Here is a 20,629-nt window from a genome sequence, read left to right as displayed (position 1 = left end):
GGAATAACCACATTTAAGTCAACGCACGTGATTTACTGACTTATCTGAAGGAAGAAAACCTGCAGCGGAATGAAGAGGGTGTGAACACGATACTGAACACCTTCCTGAGCCAATGAGCAAACCTTATGCGCTGCTCCGAAACTACTGCAAGGCTGCAGGCTTGAGGACAAAATCACTGTCAGATATTAGTAGTAATATTATAATAACAAAGGAATATAAGTTCACTGTGTTAAAATACATCCCAAATTGTTCAGCTTGAGTTCAATATCCCTGCAGAACAATGTGAGAGACAACACATTATAATAAACACCAAAAGAAGCCGAGACAATTCAATTTCAGAAGCTTTTTTAAATAGTTGTTAAGGTCATGGGTGCTGATTAGGTCACAAGTGGAGTTAAGTGCAATATACAAAGGTACCTTGATATACAGATTTTTTTTTGCAGATTAAGTATCTTAATAGTGCACTACTTTGTTACGTATAAATATAAGCAACAGAAAGCTACCACAAAGCATGAAACTCCTGTTTCAGTCCTCATTATGCAGTTATGGTCCCTTTCAGAGGTCTATATTACTATAACATTATACTGTAAATGTTGTTGTTGCATTATTATTGATGGTTGGGCTAGTACTTAATATAGTGGAGGGCATTTTGATCTGGAAAAATGCATATTTTATACACAGTAAGATGATGATTTACATTTGTATGTTTTGTATGGAAAAAGTAACAACTAACTGTACTATCATATACATGTAGGGAAGGAATTTAATGTACAACTCCCTCAAAACGTAGGTATTTATTCTGAGTAATGACTCCTTACACATGCAGGAAGTGTAAAGCAATGTGTTGGCTTCACATTTAGTTTGCTGTGCTATAACATTTGTACAAAAGCATGCATTATGGCTTTATACTGTCTTGTTTCAAGTGCTTTCAGTACAACTGAATTACTACAAAGGCCACATGAACGGGGAGAAGAAACCCTGTGGATGGAGAGGCACATTTAAAGCTACAGCAGTGTTGAACATCAGAACTTCCTGTTGTGCAGCTCAGCAACCTGCCGCAGAGAGTCTCTTTGGTTTGCGCTCAGTCTGGTTTTGCCGCTCACCTCCCGCCACTGAAGAGCGCCATGGCTGCTCGCCACCTGAGACAGAGATAATCACGAAACAATAAGTCCTTCTACCTCCACTGTAGGGGGAGTCATGACCTGAATTTCATGCCCAAATATCACCCAAAACGCAGAGGAAACAAATACTCCATCAGTCATGTTCATTCTCTTTAATACAATACAATTTAAAACCCTGAAATAATAACAATGTCCTCACCATGCCGTTGACATCAACCATCAACTGGCTCGTTCTGTCCAGGTGAATGTTTAGGACGGTGAGTTCCACCCAGGCGTTATCTGTGTTCCTGCAGTCATCCACATAACCCTCAAACACCTAAAACACAGCAACACAGCAGCTGTAAGTCAGAATCAACAAGTTCCTCAGAGTCAAAAGAAGCATGTTTATTACTTATCATTCATCGAATTAATTTCATTCTTAGACAGTAATCAAATCAACAGGTTCTGTCCCTCACAGCAGCCGTGTGTTCTAAACAAGACACAAACTCTCTTGCTTTTGTTCATTTACATCAATACGTGTCAGGAACACCTGTCAGTATCAGGCTAAACAGTTTACCAAGTGATCATACAATTGAATCAGCACCTCTCAGTTTAAATGGATTTGGATGGATTGATGGCAGGGCGGCTGTATTAAGACTGCATTTGTTTTGGTGGACTTAGTAAACTGATGAGTGTTTGTTGCCAAGCAGGAGTGGGTAGTAGCTGATTACATGTAATCAGGTTAACATTTGAACAAAATGTGCAATCAGATTATCGTTAAACTGGCAACATTTATTTGATTGTATTTTGATTACATCTTCAAAAAATACATTGATGTCAGCATGTTTTTGTGGGGGTAATTGGATTTGACCAATTCTAAATTACACTCAAGTCCATGACCTTTTTCTAATGTATGTCTCCTTCTGGAGGTCAGACTATGTTGAGTGATTAAAACTCATCTCAAGACCTAATCATTGTTAAATTCATTTTCTAGACAACTCCTCGACTTGATTTGTTCTTATTTGTTAACAATTCTTAAAATTTTCTTTAAATATGATATTGAATGCATTTTATTGTGGCTTTACTTACTTTCCTAAAAGGTTTTGGCTTTGAGGGTGGCTCTTTTCAACAAAATCTCTCTTGGCAGCTGAAAATAACACGTGGCTGCCCCTAGAGACATCTTCTAGCTGCTTTTTATTCGCCTCTGTACTTAATTTCACATTTGTCTGTCTGTAAACCAAATATCCCCTCTAGGAACATTCAAGCCCTCTATAAAGGAAAACCAAAGTGTTGAACAGACATACCTTTGTTCCCTCTGAAACTTTTGCATTTATCTTTTCATACAGCGTCTTCCCCATGGTTCTCTTAAGAGTCACTGGCAAGTGATCAGCAGACTGGAGAGGTCCCTGAAGGTTTCAAAGCCACAGCAGAAAGGTATTTATTTTATATTATACACATATATGTATATATAATATTTATATTTGAACAGCTCCGAAAGTAAAAAAAACAAACAAACAGCTGAGGTGAACAAACAGCAGGACTCACCCCGGGTAAAGCCAAGGTTCCATGGCTCTCATCCCAAACCACCAGGTACTCAAAAACGGATCTCTCGCTGTCTCGCATGCTAAACATAAATTGTCAAAGTCATCGACCAGGCCCTGCAATCCAATGGTGCTGAACGACTTTTTTAAAAGTACTGTACGGACATGAGGGGACTGACCATGTAAGTACAAGGTCTGCACTCCGATTTGGACCAAGGTGGCTTAGTGCACCTCGTCCCCTGATGCCAGTCCTTCCTCCTGGGTTTCTAATGACGGATCCGATACACATCAGACATTAAGGCATGCCTGTAAAGTTACTTGTGTGCTGTTTGATGCCTTATGTATCTTATCTCGTATCATACCTGTAATTATTTAAGGCTTCTGATTCTGATCTGGAAGAAGAAATAATAAATGAAACATAAGCGATAAGCAGGAGACTCTCTTGATATCTTGACAACAACACCCATAATAATTTGTCTTAACTGCACATATTTACACCCATGAAACCTAATAGGATCAAAACATCATGTACGGTCTTCTCTTGGTAAAAACATACCCATCCACATGGCCCCCATTATCTTCAGAGGCATAATACGCCGGCATGTATGAGCTGAAGTTGACCTGAAAAAAAAAGGACATGAAATCAACCTGGATCCAATAAACCATCTTTTTAATGCAGTGGTGTTGTGGGGAACCAGCAGCTGGTGTTTTTTGGGTGGAAGTGTCTGTGAAATACCTCCCATGGCACCTTCTCCTCAGGCACAGGAAAGCGTGCGAGTTTGCTGTTCGGGTAGTGAAACTGACGGGCTTTCACGTGGAACCCGTCCTCTTTCTCTGAAGTATTTGTCGAAGGCTCAGGGGACTCGTCTGTTGTAGTCAATGCTGCAGGGACGGATAACAGTGAGCACAAACAAGAGGAGATCTGACCTGCAATATGTCAACAATAATAATGAAAGAGGAAGTTGGTTGCTGACTCTGTGGTTGTCCTTCTTTTGCTGCAAAACCCCCACATTTCAGACTGTCCACAATCCACTGCAGGGCTTTGGCTGACTGGACGACCTGGTGAGACAAAATAAAAGTGGGTCAAATACTTGTGATGGCGATTTTTACACATTAAGAAGTGTGTCATCTCTTTTCTGCATCGTGACCTGCTCCCACAGGTCATACAGTGTGAAATGTTACAGAGACATGCGCAACATCAGCTCACAACCTGCTCCTCTAGTCGAGCCAGTCTCTGAGCCACGGCAGCAGAGCTCGTCTCTTCTTCCCTCTCCAGTCGATCAGTGATGGTGGAAACCCTCAGGAAACAAACAAGCACAGTGTCTGTTATTCATTGGAATATGACTCCTCCTGTTTAACCTTATTCTTTATGTTTAGGCAGTAGAATTTAACCTAAAATATACACGATGTTGCTGCATTAAAGCAATAGTTTGTCAAATATTGCTGTAGATGAGAAAATTGATACCACTCTCATGTTTGTTTCTTAAAGATGGAGCTACACTATCCAGCCAGGCCATCCGATTTGTCCAAAAATAACACTTTCTAATCTAGTAGTTCCCTGACTCTTGCTCCATATTTAAAATGACAGTGGAATTGATCTTCTCACCTAACTCTTGGCATGAGAGCAAATAAGCACATTGCCCAAAACGTTGAACTATTCCTTTGCAACTGCATTAACTAACTTCAGCTGACGAATCCAGAACCAAAACAAAGAGCTGAAAGACGCTCAAACTCCACAAAGCTGGAGGGTGGTAGCTCCTCCACCTTCACACATTACACATAGATATTTGACCCGTTATTGATACAAAAACATTGATTAGGCCAGCTTTAAAGTCCACTTCCAACTGCCTGAAGGGCTTTAGAAGGGCGCTGCCAGATCAATCTGAGGAGTCACATGATGATTAATGATATATAGATGATAACAAGAAAATGCTACATATGCTATAAAAACTGAAACTTTAAGGTGTGACGTGGTGTCTCACATATACAGGCTCTGGAGGATTGTCATGCAGTTACACTGGACGGCATTTCTGTGGTATTTTTACTTTTGAGCCATGTCCAGGATGCGTCGCTCCATGCTCTGGCTCTGCTCCTGCTGTGTGGACAGCAGGTATCTGTCCTTCATCAAGGCCTCCCAGGACAACAGCTCCTCTTCCTCCATCTGAGGTAGCTCGCTCTCTGAAAAACAGCGACACATGCATTGGATGGCTGGAGAATGGTCAGGGGTTTGCGATCCTCCCTCATGAACCAAACCAAAATGTCGTAATTAGGTCACATGATATTAACAAGAGGCGGCAGAGTAAACTTCGCCTGCTGATGAAGGCCATGAGATGTGCCTGAAAGCTTGGGAACATTTTCATAAAGTGGATGTTGTGCTAATACATTTCTGTGGTTAAACAATGCACCTTCACATTCTGATTAGAGACCAGAGAGCTTGTTTTGCCAAAGCAGATCTATGAATAGGACATTTTATATTTCAAGGATTTGACCACAATGACAGAAATGTGGCTTATAAATGCATCATTGTAGTCTAAAAATCCGGAAGAGTGTTATTGCATGACACATAAAGCAAGTCTGCAGCATATAACCACAAAGTCTACTTTCAGAATGGGTGAAAACAAATAAGTCAATGCTTACTAAACTCCTTGCTTATGATGGGTGGTCTGCACAGCACCATGTTCCTGATGAAGAAGTAAAAATGGCTGAAGATGATGAAAGGAGGAGGGGCAGCAGGGCGGCTGTGGTACTCCTTGATCAGCTCGTATCTTTGAAACTTCCAAATTCTGTCTGTGTTGTCCTGAACTGTCTGGAACGTAAAGCTGTGCAGGAACACACAGAGATACAGATGATGACAAGGGGAAACTGGGACAAGGACGCTATTGCAGAGAAAAAGTTTAAACGATGATGGAATTAAAACTCAAAGATGTGGAGGGGAACTCACTTGAAGATGGCTATAAGCAAGTTGAGCAGCAGTATGTTGGCAAAGAGCAAGTAAACACACAGCATGATGATGGTGAGCCACTCGGGGAAGGCTGGCATTTGGTTTTCATTCAGCACAGGACACTTGGGCTTCAGAGGATTGGTGCCATTCATGCTGCAGGAGTCCAACTCAAACGCAGTATCTGCAGAGGGCAAAGAGATTGTTTAATTAAAATATGACGACAAAGAAAACAATCAGGTCTGAGCCTTGTAAATGTCATTACTTGTTTAGTAATTTTTCCCTTGACAAAACTGCAGTGTTTCGACTACACTCACAATCAATATTATTGGGGAAATTCCCAAATATGATGAGGTACGGCTCATAAATTGCCCCGCGGACAATCCAGTCCAGCCGATTGTCGTTGTGGATGAGGATGCCTTGTTTGGCCACTCCGTACGCTACCACCCAGATACTCAGCAGGAACATGAAGAAGAACATGTCCGTCATCTGAAGGATAAACACACATCAGTCACAGAAAAGCTTGGACACATCTGAGCACTGCAAACTGTGACATGTAATGTGTACAGCAGACACTTTTCCGGTGAGTGACTTTTACTGAGCTACGTTTGTGAATTTTAAACTTCAGAGAGTTTGATTTTTCAGTCTGCACGCTGCCTAAAGCATCACACGTAGAGCAGATTATATATTTAACAGTGACAAGTTACACTATTTAAAAGGTTGCACAAACAATGATGCAGTGTGACTGACTGGTTGGGAACAAACAGACCAGCTGCAACACTTTGCTCAAAAACATCTTTTATTACCATATAATCATTTGCCGACACCAGATGGAGGCCCAATGAGGCAGAAGCCTCTCTTTGTATTAGATAAAAGGTGTTTTGGAGCATAGCATTTCTCTGCAGTTGCTCCCACATTACATCAGGTCGGCATTCATCACATTTGTAAGTAAGCCTCTCACCATCCTCCTGACTATGATGATTTTGGGTCCCAGGGTTCTACTGATAGTGAAGATGGCCATGAAACGGAGGCAGAAGACCACAAAGTCGATGCAGAGGAGGATTTTACCCGCATAGAACAGCTCAGTTGTCAGCCTGAAATAGAAAAACTTGGTGATTTATCGATAACCAGGAGGGCGGAGAGCACTTCCATGGCCAAAAGGGATTGTCTGGGGCGAAGGAAACATACCTAAATGCGAGGCCAACAATAAAGAGAAGGATGGACAGAACATCTAAAATATTCCACAGTTCATTGATGTACATCTTGGCTTTCTTATGAAACCCAAAGCCATCAGGATCATAAAACAGCTGAGGCAGAAAAGACACATTGAATTTGGCAGTGAGGTGATGTAGTGAATACATATTTCTTAGAATAGTGCATACTCTGGAGGCAGCAACACCTCGTGGCCTAGAATGCTCTCTCTCACCTGTCGGACCTCCTCACACACCAGAGAGAGCAGCCAGATGTAAAGCAGCACCTCCCCAGCAGAGGGCGTAGCCTGGAAGTCAATCATCAGCACCACAGCAAACAGGAAGAGGAAGGCAAAGTAAGAGACGATATTCCAGTAAAACTTGACCTGCGGAGAGCTGTACAGATGGACCAGCCGGTACCAGCAGCTCAGAGGCTTCAGGCGCTTCCGGCCGGAGCGGTCACTGGGGACAGAAAGGTCACTCTTTACTTGCTTTCCCCTAACTGACCTGGAAAATCACTTTTAGAATAACAAACATATACAATATTAAGATGTGTATAAACTCTCGTACAGCCTCTTGTAGTCAGGAAATGGTCAAGCAGATAGAAAGTGCAGAGCTTCATTTGCTGTTGGTTTATTAAAAGGCAACTGCCGACTTACAGGCTATAAGAATTCGTTCGAAGTGTACTTCCCGTTACTGTCTCCACTGTCTTGATCTCCTCCTTCTTCTCAGCTTCTCTATGAATGATTTCATCGCGTCTAGGGAGAATCATAACACATTAATTATAACTCACAAAACATTACGCAGTAGCACTAATGTATTAATACATTCAGACTGACTTTGAGAAGATGGCTGCTCTCACAGTTTCACACATGTAACTGATAGGACTCACCGGAAAACCAGAAAGCCAGTGTAGATGAGTGGGAAGAAGACCATGCAGACCAGCACTCTCCACACTGAGTTGTCCACTGAAAGCTCACCACACCAGATCTGTGTCAGAAGAGCCTTCAAGACAGACATGTTTATCAGACTGAAACAATGAATTGCTGCTGAGATGAAATACTGATGACTCATATTTGGGTTTCTTAATAATAATAATACTTTAATTTCATATAGTGCTTTTCTAGGTACTGAAAGACGCTTTACATAGGGCAGAGACAAAATGACCGTCTGATCACTGTTTTACTGCAAAGTTTTGAATTCAATAGTGAATGTTCCAGCTTACGGTGCAAATAGACTACAAAACATACAAGTCTCAAAATTAAATTCTTAAACAAATCTGAAATTGCACCTGAACACCTGACTGTGCTACAAAGCTCTTATCGTCGCCCTCCAGTGCCAGCCTCAGGCACGTCGTCCTTCCCCAAAACGGAGACACGCGAACCAACAACTTCCGAGCCCGCTCTTCATCGCTGTTGTGGCACTCACTGAACACACCTGTGAAACACACACAATGAGGACACATGCTAAACTTGTAGCATCACTTATATCTCACATCAGTGAAGTCCATATATTATACCAATGGCATGTTTCTCATAGTGATTGGCGAGCTCTTGCATGTCCTCTGTCTCGTCTGCATCGCTTCCTTCCTCTGCCATTGTCTTCAGGATCTTACTGGCGGCCAGAGCAGCGGACATGCAGTCTCTACACTGTGCACATGCAGATACAGAAAGATGCAACACCATACACACAAACAACTATTTGCAAACTTTGACTGGATAAGGGGAAGTGTTTTGATCACCAGCTCCCAGGCAATTTCCGCCAGCTCCTTATTGTTCTGGACGACAGCCCAAAGGAAAAAGTCCCTGCCTGGGTCCCTCCGTGCATCAGCATTGTCCTCCCCGAGTGGCTCTTGGGAACCCATTGGACTTTTAGACAGCTAGATTAAAAGGGCAGTAATATGTTGCATTAAACGAATGGTTTATGGATGGAGCCATATATCATAAGGCATGACATCAAACTCTTGAATTCTACCTCCTCTAAATTATATTTCCCAATGTGAAGATCTAAACGTCCTGTCCACCATACTGAATTATGAAATAAATAAAAATGAACATAAATAATATAATGAAATTAAAAACCCCGGTTAATAGAACACACAACACTACAACCCTAAATTGATTACAAGGTTTGTATGAATCACTTAGTTTTGCTTGTCAAACCACATTCATTCAACCGTGGATGATGGATAAACAAACTCACTGATATAGATGCAGACAGGTTGAGGCTGTACGTCATGTTGGAGGGAGGGTAGAGGGCATGGGTGAAACTGCCCAGCAGGTGGCGCACCTCATCAGACACATGAGTCATAGAGATCATTTCAGCTTGCCCCAAGTGAGCTCGACGCCTGATGCGAAACGCCTTGCCCCGGCTGCGTTTAGAGCTTTGGACCCGCTTGGCCAGCTTGCGGAGGAAGATGCAGTTGGGCAGCTGTTTGTAGAGATCACACAGAGTTTCCTCGTCCTGTAGGAAATCCCTCACACTCACACCGTTCTCCAGCAGCAGACTAACAAACTGAGGCTTGTTGCCAACCAGGGCTAAGAACATAGCCCAGTGGAGGTCACCGGACTGGATGTGAACAGGCCAGGAAAAACACAACAGTTTTTTTCAGAGCGACATACTTCTCTTATTTAACTTATTATGTTTTATTATTAGCCAATAATGTAAATGGTCTGTAATAGCAGTGTGGAGCAAAATACAGTATTTTATGATACTATTATAAATATTTTATAATGCAATAGTCCACTGCCCCTCATAGCATAAAAGGTTTATGAAACTATAAATTGGCTTTATGCTGCTTTTTGCTTTTTTGTCCAATGACTGCGAAAAAGATATAAATATAGGGTCACTTCCCATGTTTTCCCAGTCAGTCCATTACACTTTCTTATCTAAATAAAGACAAGATTGGTTGCAATACAGGGTCAAGTTCAGGGGACGGCCTTTATTTGTAAATTCTGAGGGTCTTACAAAGACTGCGGCTGGTGTTGGTGATCTAGTATGTTGTATAACAGGCAAACCCACCTTCCACTGGCTCTCCTCAGTGAAGATCTCCGTTTCAGCTATGTCCACCCGGTTCCAGGTTATAGCCAGCTCCAGCTGCCTCTTCCAGCTCTCGATTCCCAGTGTCTCGCTGGTCCTCGAAGCTGAGTGGACAATTTATAGCGACAAGATTTTACGTGACACTGAATTCTCTTTTCAATTTCAATTATTCAAGTACAGCAATGTGGGCATATAAGTGGAGTAAAGCGGCAAATCATCAAGCTGGAAGAAGTTTACAGTGTTGGCTTGATGATTGCTTTGCTGGTGATACATTTTAATCTCAACACGTAAATAAATTAACTTACTCTTTGACATAACCTGGGGCGACACTGCACGGTCAAGCAGCAATTATCTCATAATCAGCAAAATCCTAACAAAGAAAGATTCTACAAACTTGGCCACAGACCAAAAAAGGCAGCGGATGTCTTTGCTGAGTGAGCAGGGCGACTGATGGGAAATGCATTTTAATTCCTCCATCGATAATAGAGCTCTAAGATGGAAACCAAGGCAAAGCAGTTTAACTAGAATAATGAATCACAATCAAAAAAGTGAATGTAGAGTCACTTTTAGTGAAACTTTGGCTCAGAATACTTTTATAAAAAATATGCATTAAGCATGCTCTACATGGGTTTCATCAATCTCCTAATTATTAGGTAGTATTGGGAGGAATCTATTTATATTGTTTGTGAATTACAAACAAATTAATTATAGATTACGTGTGGCTTTAAGTGTCTCCTTGTATGGAAAAGCAATTTTATCTGTATCTGTGTTGGATTTCCTGTCTTGATCGCCACATTTGATACCACAGTCCATTCGATTAGTCTTCTGAGAAGCAACATTATACTTGCTAAGAGCTTTTTCGTCGTTATACTTATTGCTGTGTTGTACGCCTATAGTCAGTCTAGTCTAGCAGTCTAGTCTAGCACTGAGCATCTGCGTGAACAACAAATCCCTACCTTTGAGTAGAGCTTGAAGAATAGCCACATCCACATCTCCGTGATTGTCCTCGCTTATTCTGAATATTGTCAGCCAGTGAGACATCCTGATGATGTCTTGAATCTGGCACAGATAGGAGACACAACGAGTCGGGTTTCACATAAAACCCATGCCCGGGGATCTTAGGCTCCAGTCAGGTTCATAAGGCTTCAAGAGTCCTTGTGTGTATTTTGGGGCTAGACTTTTAGCTATGAAAGTAATCAGTACATTTGTGAAATCTATTCAGAAATCAACCGGTACCCTGAGAAGGGAGGCTAAGACAGTGGTGATGTGATAACGTCTCCTTGAATTTGTTAAGATCCTTAATTGAGGGAGAAAGAGCAGAAAACAGTCGAGGACCTAAAACTGAGCCTTGTGATACACCACAAGTGAGACGGGAGGTGGAGGACGATAGTAGTAGTGAACATTCTATGATTGAGATAATATCGGCACAAGACCAGAGCTGTGTCAAAGCGATTATGCAAGATCTTAAGGTCGACAGGATCCAGTTAAATGTTCCGCACGGTAACGTTAAGTTAGTAGTAAGCTGTATAAGAAAGAAACAATAGCTTCGAAATTGGTCTGTAATTACTGAGGTCGTCAGTAAGTTCACATACCTTCTTGGTCCATTCTATGATCTTGAGGTGGGGGAAGTTTTCATACTCTTTGCCAAAGAACTTCTTCATTAACTGGTGGATGAGGGCGATGGTGACCCGGGTCACTGGCAGTCCTGCCACCTGGGCAATCACATCTGCTATTCTCCCAGAGCCCTCCATGATCACACACGGTGTACCATTCAGCATGGCATTATAAATGGTCTGCGAGGAGACACACAAGACAGTCAGACAAAGGCCGAGACAGCGAGGGGCAGAAAACTGATGACTCACATTTAGAGTGCCTGGTCCTCCATCCAAAACCACACACACCACAGGGATTGTCATGCCACCCTCTGGAGATAAGATAAGATCAAAATCAATATCAAATGCAAGACAGATAAAAAAAGAATCACATTTGAGACGTTATCTGTGACATTGCATCAGCTATTTTTTTACCGTTGTTTCCCAGACGCTTTCTGGAGATGCATTTCTCCAGACGGCTACGCAGATCAATCTCCACTCCATAGTGTCCGGAAGTCCCATCATCCACTAGCAGAAAGTGGGTGTGGTTGTTATCAAGGCAAGAGAGTCGGCCCTGGCCCTCGATGTCCATCTCATAATGGGCTGGGAAGCATCCCTGCAGACAAGAGGAGGAAGAGGAGAGAAAGGTAGGAAAACAGAAGACTTCTGCAATGTAAGTGATGAATCTCCTCAAAAGAAAGCGATGAGTTACATGAGTGAATGTGTTCATTCACCTCTGAATGCACCAAAGCGTCCCTGTTGTGAATTATTCCCCACGTCGCAACGCCAATAGCCACAATCTGGCCCTCCGTGGAGTTGCTCAGGACGTGGTCCCTCACGGCCTGCCCCACATGCTTCATCACACCTGTGTGCGTACCACCAGTGATGATCCACGCTCCTGAGAACAACAAAGGTCCCATTTTCACATACATCTACATGTATATGTACAGTATGTGGACATATTACATGCGCAAAATATGTGGATATACACCCAGAACTGAAAAATGAAAGGATGGGCATCAAAGCCATAGGTTGAAATTTTTTAAAATCTGCTCGTTGGTCACGGTTCACATATAACCCCTTTTAAAACCTCCACTTGTTTTTGCTGGTAGGAATATGTTTTCATCTTCTGAGAGACCCAGGCTTACTGTTTTCCCCTTCTTCCAGTCTTTATGCTAAGCTATGCTAACTGGATGAAGCCTCATATACTGTATAACAGACACATATGAGGGTTGTATCAATCATCTCATTCAACTCTCAGCAGTGAAGCGAATAACCGTGTTTCCCAAAATAGCAAACTATTCCTTTAATAAGCAGCTATACAAGCTACACAATATTTGGGCAGCTAAAGTAGCAACATGGATTTGCTCCCATTTAGCCACAAGAGATCGGCCACTGATTGGATTGGGCGATAAGGCCAAGTTCACAGTCAGTGTTTTGATTTTGACACTATCGACTTAAGTATTGTGTATATACTATATACCATAGACTTAATTCAGTTAGAGTATGAGCAGTATGAAATGGGATGGTGTCAGTAAGATTAGTGAGCAGTAAAAAATGAAACACTGCACTTTAAATAGCACGAGGTTGAGCAGAAGGGTTAGACAGTTGCATGTTTTACCACATGCAGACACCCGCTCTCCATAAATACACATGTACTCGTAAAACACATGCTTTCACAGGCTCTGGCTAATCATTGGTCCACCTAGAGATCTGAGGCTCACCTGTGGTCTGGGCCACTTTGATAAGACCTCTGCGGAACATGTTCTTGAGCCGAGCCTTCAGGTAGAAGTTCTTCGCTCCTCCGGTCACTGAGATGAGCAGGTTGGGAGGGGAAAGTTTCCACTGCTCGGTCAATAACTGGTACAGGATTTCCGGGCTTGTGTCTGTGGACACTCGTGCATACTGAGGATGACAAACACATGCAAAGACGAGGGTGAAAACACACAGATGTGCCGTCACATGTAATACAATTATGAAGGAGGACAGGAGGGTTTCACCTGGCCAGTCTTCTGTCCCAAACCACCAAAGCTGATGTCTCCGAAAGCATCCGTGGGCACTTCGTGGGCATGTCTGTGTTTGTCCCAAGACTCGCCTGTGAAATCCTCTGGCTTGATGGCTTCATCCACATGATCCGTCTTTGAGTAGCCACACTTACACACATCCTCTCTAGTGGAGAAGCAAAAGCTAATGGTTGTAATATGTTCATGCAAACAAGACAGTTTGAGGAAAGCAACAATGACTGGAAACAATTAACTCAACATTGACACAACTGCTCTCACAGCGATTAAGGGCGATGCCTCCCTGCACTTAAACACAACAGAGGGCAGACGCGTACAGTGTCTCTGTATTAGTGCAGCAGCAGCGATCTACAAAGTCAGTTCGGAGACGCTCATCACCAACACAGCACAGAGCAGCTTATCCTACCTTACACCTTTTTCAAAGAAGCAGCATTCCCTCTTGTGGATGTTCTCCTTGGTCCAGGACGTGAAGGCGCATCGCTGGAAAGAAGGGGAGGGAGAAGGATGCTTAGAGGGTCTGACTGCGCTGATTGCAAGAGTGTGAAACAGCCGTGACTGAACCGCATCTTCCCCCATCCTGAATGCAACATGGGAGGGTGGGGGGTGCTACAGTGCACAGATCTGGTTCAGGCTGAGAGCTCCCAGCGTGACAGGAGAGAGGAGCCTCTGCAGTCAGTGCTGCGGGGGCCGGCTTACTCTGCACTGCATCAGTGATGTCAGAGCCGAGCTAAAGCTGAGCCAACAGCTGAAACCTGATTAAACCGCCCACCTATACGGGCTAGTTCTGGATCGATAGATGCAGATGGAACTGCGTCACTCAGAGTGGATTAATTAGCCGCCTGATTAAGGGATGCATTGTGTGTTTTGTAAACGATTAAACACATTAAATCAAAACTATTTGTTGTACTTGTAAGCAGGGGATATACAGTAGTTCAGGTTTTTTACAAACTGACAAAAGTATCCAGTTGTGGAAAGTAGCTCAGTCCACTCAGTACTGTAATTAAGTGGACTTTTGAGGTACTTTCCATTTAATGGTACCTTATTCCTCACAGAATAGATTGCACACTTGCCTCCACTACATTTATTTAACTGCAATAGTTAAATAGGCTATATATTAATTCATCAATAATGATGATCCAATAATATGATTACATAACGATTCTCTATAAGAAGTATAATACAGTACATAGTATAGTAAAATAATTAATATATTCTTTAACTTAAATTAAATTCTAAATGCAGGACTTTTACTTGTAGTTAAGTGTCACATTGTCTGATGTCAAGTTCAATTAATGAGACAGGAAAAGACTCACCTTTTGAAATCTAGAAACCTCTCGGCTCCACTTAACTGTTTTCTGCGGTTGAACCTTATTCTCTCGTGGAGGCAGCATTTCTCAGGAAGACAAAAAGGGTCCAGTTGAAACCACCCGCTTGAAAGAAGTGCTTCATGTGGAGGAAGTCTGAAGGGACACGTGCAAGAGTGTGCATCTGGTCAATTATGGACCTTTAATCTATAAAACCTGCAGAGCCTGACAATGTCGTATCCTGACATACTTTATCTTGTGAACATGTGACCTGTTCTGCATTATCTTCCTCTACTCTCAAATGTCGTTAAATAACTCCACCCTCTCAAAACCACATTAACAGGCCAGTCAGGCCTCACATCACCACCAATATACACCAGTAAGATATATTTTAATAAATGGGAGCTTGACACAGTTTCAGTCACGATGCTGAGTTTTTCATATACATACCGTAACACATGTCAGTCCGTGTTTTTGGACCGTAGGTGGAAGGAAACAAAGCGTACTCATTCTCAAACATTAGAACAGAACAACACCAAAATAGAAAAATGTATCATAGTTCACATTACCCTTTTTATTGCCTTCAGATCCTGCTTTCACTTGGCTGGACTGCAGTATGAAGTCGGCTCTGGTGTATAATTTGACATAACACACACTTTTGGGCGTGTGGAAGAGATCTTTCAGGCCCTTGTTGCCAGGTGACACCTCCAGAGCATTCAACTAGGGATCTGGTTACGCAGCTCTGATTGGCTCTCGCTAGCTGTTGTATACACTTGTGTTTGTGGTTGACAGTGCTGAGTGTTTATCTGCTTTGTTGTGAGGATAAACTAAGTGAGCAGTTATGACAACTACCTGATTTTAGATAATCAGCAATATAACAGTAAGTGAAATTAATATCTAATGGTTTGAGGTAAAACTATGTTTCATGAAAGCAAAACAATTCTGGAGGTCTTCATTTTAATGTTTGACTCTATTAAGTTCGGTCCCTGCTGTAAAACCTGGAGAATATGTAACCACCAGTAAAAGGGGTCAGGGCCCAGCCCACCAAAGGGGCTGTTTGTTTAAGGGATATTTGAGGTAAAGTGCAGCGTTCAGGCGTTTGAGCTCAAATCAATGTGACAAAGCACAACAATCTCAGTAATCATGGAAATGATTCAAATAAGGGACTTTTTTGAATATCAAACAAAAGTACATTTTGGATAAAGGGATCAATCCTTGAATTATTTTTGTCATTAAGTCTTATGTAATTTTTAGGTTCAATTGATTTACGTCAGGGGTCTCAAACTCAATCTGGCTCGGGGCCACCGCTGGTATTGTGATCTCATAGGTGGGCCACAACATTGAAGTCACAACTAGCAGTTTCTATACATATTTATATTAGCTTTTAACCATGCAAACATATTTGATTTTTTTAAATAACGTATTGAAACATTGCACCGAATCAACAAATGCAATCCCTGAATACATTTGTACTTTATTCTATTTCTTGCCAGACACCTGGCAGCGCTTCTGCTCACACAGCTGAGCCACATTGACCCTGATCGAGGTCACAGTGGAAACCCTGAGTACAGCTTCAAGATAGGCATCACTAAGCCTGGACCTGTACTTGCATTTATTAAAGTTCATTGTCGAGAATAGTTTCTCACACAGATATGTGCTTCCAAAAAGGCACACTACTCGACTGCTCACTTTTGTCTGCTCAGGGAAGGATGGAGGCAATTCTCTCATAAGTTGTCCAGTCATGTCTGGTTTTCCTTGTGCCTCTCTGAATCTGCTGAGAAGGGGTCTGCAAACAGCTGCTCGCTTCTTATCCAAAACTGCTTTTTACTTCAATTGTATATTATGGGGTAGTTCGAATTTATATGAAGAAAAGACTATTATAAAAAAAATAATTTGGCATTATGTAGCGGGTCGTTGGGCGAGGGGGCCGAAAATGGCCGCCAGTTTGAGACCCCTGATTTACCTGATCGACTGTTGTTCTGAAATACCACCACTAGGTGTCAGCATAGCACCACCGATCACAAGCTGGAGCCAGAGCTGGAGCTAGAATAATACATATCTTTGATGTATTCCATGCTTCTTGTTCTCACTTATTCTATTATCAAATATACCAATACTATAATGAACGATTACTTTCATTAATAATGAATATGTGGGTAATTCTTCTGATTAAGTCTTTGGTCTATGAAATGTCAGTTTATTATTCCAGTAGACAGAAGCAAATCCTCATATTTGAGCAGCTGGAACAAGACGACTGTGTTGAAGTTTTGCTTTAATTTGCATTTGTATGCATTTTAATGGGCTGTACAATGTTAGTATTATATTTCCACATGTATTGCATCGTAATAGGAACTATTTTTTCAGGAGATATATCAAAGTGTAGAATAATATTCACAGGTTAGAAAAAAAATGAGTGCTTCTGTTTATAATCAGTCTCAACCCTTTTATATTTTGGATAAGTCACCTAGTAAAATAACTTTTTTTACTAGGTGACATATTAAAAATGTAGCAGTAGTAAAAGTAAACTGTGCTGTGGATGTTATCATTTTAAACCATTTCTATACAAGAAGCAGACAGACACTCGTATCCCTTACGGCACAATATTTATTCAACAATATACAGATGAATTTCTCTCTACATCTCAGACTGATCTGCAGTTTTTATATTTATCTTGCTTTCACCTTTGTACATTTTCTATATACAAGATTTAAAATAAGTCTCTCTCTTCCATTTATACAACATCAATAGTACAGTATTATCACATCGCCCAGCAGCTTCCCTCGAAGCAACTAGATTAGATTCATCATTGATAATCTGTTTATATTTCATACACCAAGAACGTCTTTGAGCCACAGAGCAGCAAACTGACAGAAGGGCTCGACATGCACCAAACATCCCAGCGTGGCTTTCTCTCTGTGAGGGCAGTCGGATGACAAATGGATGGTCCTTTGATTTCAGCCCCATGAGAGGTCCTTCGCTCTGCAGCACCACGACAGGGTGTATGAACAGAACCGCTGGATGGGGGCGCTGTTGAGGACTTGCACCTTACAAATCAGCTTAAATGCATGTGCACCGTCCCACCGTTGACGGATCAATAAAAGCTGGTACAAATAAAAAGAGGGGAAAACATGTTGCATAGAATCAATTCTGACTTTAAGAACAGAAATTTTGGTGCTGCCATTTTTTAAATGTGGCTTTTTGATAAACTCCTGAGACCTTCCAGACCCCCATAACATTTTTTTTTGGTTTTGAAAAGAAAAAAAAAATAAATAGCTGTACCCTTAGACTTTAACAAAAATAGCATTGTGTTGGATGTGACATCACATAAAAGTACTACTTTAAAAGAGACTAAAACCCTGCATTGAGTGTATACACATTTGCTCATATATAATATATATGTATATATTATTTCAATAACTATCATGAGGAGAGAGGTGGATGGATTAAAGTGCATAAAACAAAGCCCACAGTTATCACATGCAGGACAGGAAATGAACTTTGTCCACCAGCGACAGTGGCTGACCAAGAACAACTTTTTACTACCATACTGAGACGTTTTTTGAAATGTAAGTGGACCTTAAGAGGAGTTGTCTTCAGTCTATTAGTCTACTAAAATGAATAGCAGATAACATTTCCAGTCACAGTCGAGTTGTATCAACATTCACTGGCTGGTGTTCATTTCCCGCCCTGATCACATGCAAATAACACCAGACACTGAGGAATAATTGTCTATCCGTTACTCTAAGTCCACACACAGTACCAACATGGCTGCTGGTCACCTTGGTCAGGGGCATGAACACGACACCAGTTTTAAAAACAGCAACAACAAAAAAAAAGGTGCCACTCAACTCACGGCAAGAAGACAGCAAATGGGAACACGGCTCGTTGTGAGCCACACAGCACAGGGATGACAGCAGACGGACCGGGCGAGTGGGAACTGCAGCTGCACTCCTCTCTTCTTCCTCCACAGTCCAGTCCAGCGGGAGGAGGAGGAGGAGCATGCGAGTCCAAAGAGCCGAGGCTTTTTGGCCTGAAATGTTTAAGGCTAAAGCGCAGGACAGGACTCACTCGGGACCAGGAGCAGCAGCCGAGAAGGTTTCCAGCACAGCAGGAGCGCGACTGTGTGGGATTTTCACTGCTGACGGAAATAACTTTTATATACATGAATCACTCATTTTTAAACCAGCACTTGAGCAAGACAGAGGGAAATGCAATACAACAGCGGACATCTACAGTACACGGACGCATAATATAACCGCTTCTACATGTGAACAGCAAACAGTGAGTGTGTCACACACACACACGCACACACCTGTGACAAGCGACTACATGGCAAAAAAGGTGAAGCTGCATCTAAGGGCACGTTGAGCCATACGTCCAAACATCCCTTTTTTTCGTCTCTTAACGTTAAAATAAGACCAGTAAACAGAAAGAAAAATAGGCATTTCAAGTTAAGACACCCAAGCAAAACATGATTTCCTTAAGGACAGGATGTGTATTGGCACATCTGGCAAAGACGAGGACGAGACTTGGGTTTGGCTCGCTGGCTGTTTCACACATCTGAAGCAGCGGTGCTTTGCAGGGCACTAAACATGCAGACAAGCACGGCATGTTCACTTCACTCAGCCTGGGCAGGGAGCACTACAGAAGGCTAGCAAGCACTGTTCTCAGATGCAGGCATTTAACAGCAGAGATTCCAACGCCATGCATATGAGCTTAAAACAAAAATAAATTGCACTTCAAAAATCATTACATAAAAAAAGAGAAAAAAAAAAGAATATAAGCCGGCCATTTCTAGGGAATTCAAATAATCAGGCTTATCCCGATGTGGGTGTTTGATATTTGACAGAAAATCCTGGAGACAGTCGTGTTCTTGTTTTGCAGCTCGGTTTAGTGCGCGGTGGGATTGAACTGAAATGCAAGGCCGAGACATTCAGTCACAACTCCTCACACACACACACACACACACACACACACACTACAGTGTCATTACAGTTCTAGTGTGAAAGCAGTTTGGTCCCCACGGTTTAATCCCCCTAACTGTTCGAGCCTAATGGGGTCTTTAACTCCTGCGTCTGATTGGGAGACGAGTGTCTGAGTGGCAGGGTGAACACACAATGAGGTAGAACAAAATGTTTCATGAGCGTCCAATCAGAGCACAAAACGTGAGACCATCGCCACGGCGACTGCTGATGCGCAGTGACTAATACAAGCCTGCGGGAGGCAAGACGTCACAGGCTCAGTTATGACAAAACACACACACACACACACACACACACACACACACACACACACACACACACACAAAATGGTTTGAACCATCATAACAATCCAATATAAAATACAGCCATTGCCTTTTAGCTTCGGACCCAAACTTGCAAAACCGTTTTAATCCAGTTCTTCCCAAAGATTCACCGTCAGATACTAAATCAAGTCACAAGATGAACTCATTCCTCTTGTAGCTGCACAGTAGTGATTCTCCTCAGATTTGTCCAGCTAAAAGCTTGGGGGCAGACAAACCCTAACCACATTTCAGTTTGCAACATTTTTAAGAGTTTGAATTTACAGATCAAAATGAGAAAATTATAATTACAGAATAAATAAAAAAAAAGGTCATGGGCTGAAAAACTAGAGGACCACTTTGGTCCGACTGATTTTTGCCAAATCACTGTCAAACAAGTGAAGAAAAACAAAATGTTACTTTCTTTGGATTGTGATAAAAACAAAAAAAAAAAACATTTCAAAATGATTTTTATTCATTAAAACCATTTCTGCCTCGTTAAAAACAACAATTAACAAGGAAGATAATCAGCAAGATCGATTGCACGTGAGCCCGGGAATGAAAGGGGAAGGAATGAAGAGAAAGAGCAATAATCCTCACTCTTCTCAAACATGAGCGACGGT

At 42.0% G+C, this 20,629-nt stretch overlaps 1 protein-coding gene across 1 annotated transcript; it reads right to left on the bottom strand.

Moving 5' to 3' along the window:
• Nucleotides 1–446: 446 nt before the first annotated feature.
• On the bottom strand, nt 447–13,997 carry trpm2 (transient receptor potential cation channel, subfamily M, member 2; the record flags this gene model as incomplete). The annotated part of the gene is made up of 32 exons (XM_079230700.1): nt 447–1,139; nt 1,321–1,437; nt 2,405–2,506; nt 2,646–2,724; nt 2,821–2,907; nt 3,004–3,033; nt 3,198–3,262; nt 3,378–3,523; nt 3,616–3,700; nt 3,852–3,939; nt 4,687–4,819; nt 5,279–5,460; nt 5,583–5,763; nt 5,897–6,068; nt 6,541–6,673; nt 6,768–6,886; nt 7,006–7,231; nt 7,429–7,527; nt 7,662–7,774; nt 8,061–8,206; nt 8,289–8,418; nt 8,511–8,648; nt 8,972–9,337; nt 9,791–9,912; nt 10,765–10,867; nt 11,401–11,601; nt 11,671–11,732; nt 11,836–12,016; nt 12,135–12,298; nt 13,125–13,305; nt 13,401–13,569; nt 13,828–13,997. The coding sequence occupies 32 exons, from the start codon at nt 13,995–13,997 to the stop codon at nt 1,023–1,025; spliced, it is 4,407 nt and encodes a 1,468-aa protein (XP_079086826.1). The 3' UTR covers nt 447–1,022.
• Nucleotides 13,998–20,629: the final 6,632 nt, after the last annotated feature.

This window comes from Taurulus bubalis, assembly GCF_910589615.1.
Source record: "Taurulus bubalis genome assembly, chromosome: 15".
NCBI classification, from domain to species: Eukaryota; Metazoa; Chordata; class Actinopteri; order Perciformes; family Cottidae; genus Taurulus; species Taurulus bubalis.
The sequence above is the reverse complement of the archived record's forward strand: the minus strand, read 5'-3'. Positions and strand labels throughout refer to the sequence as shown.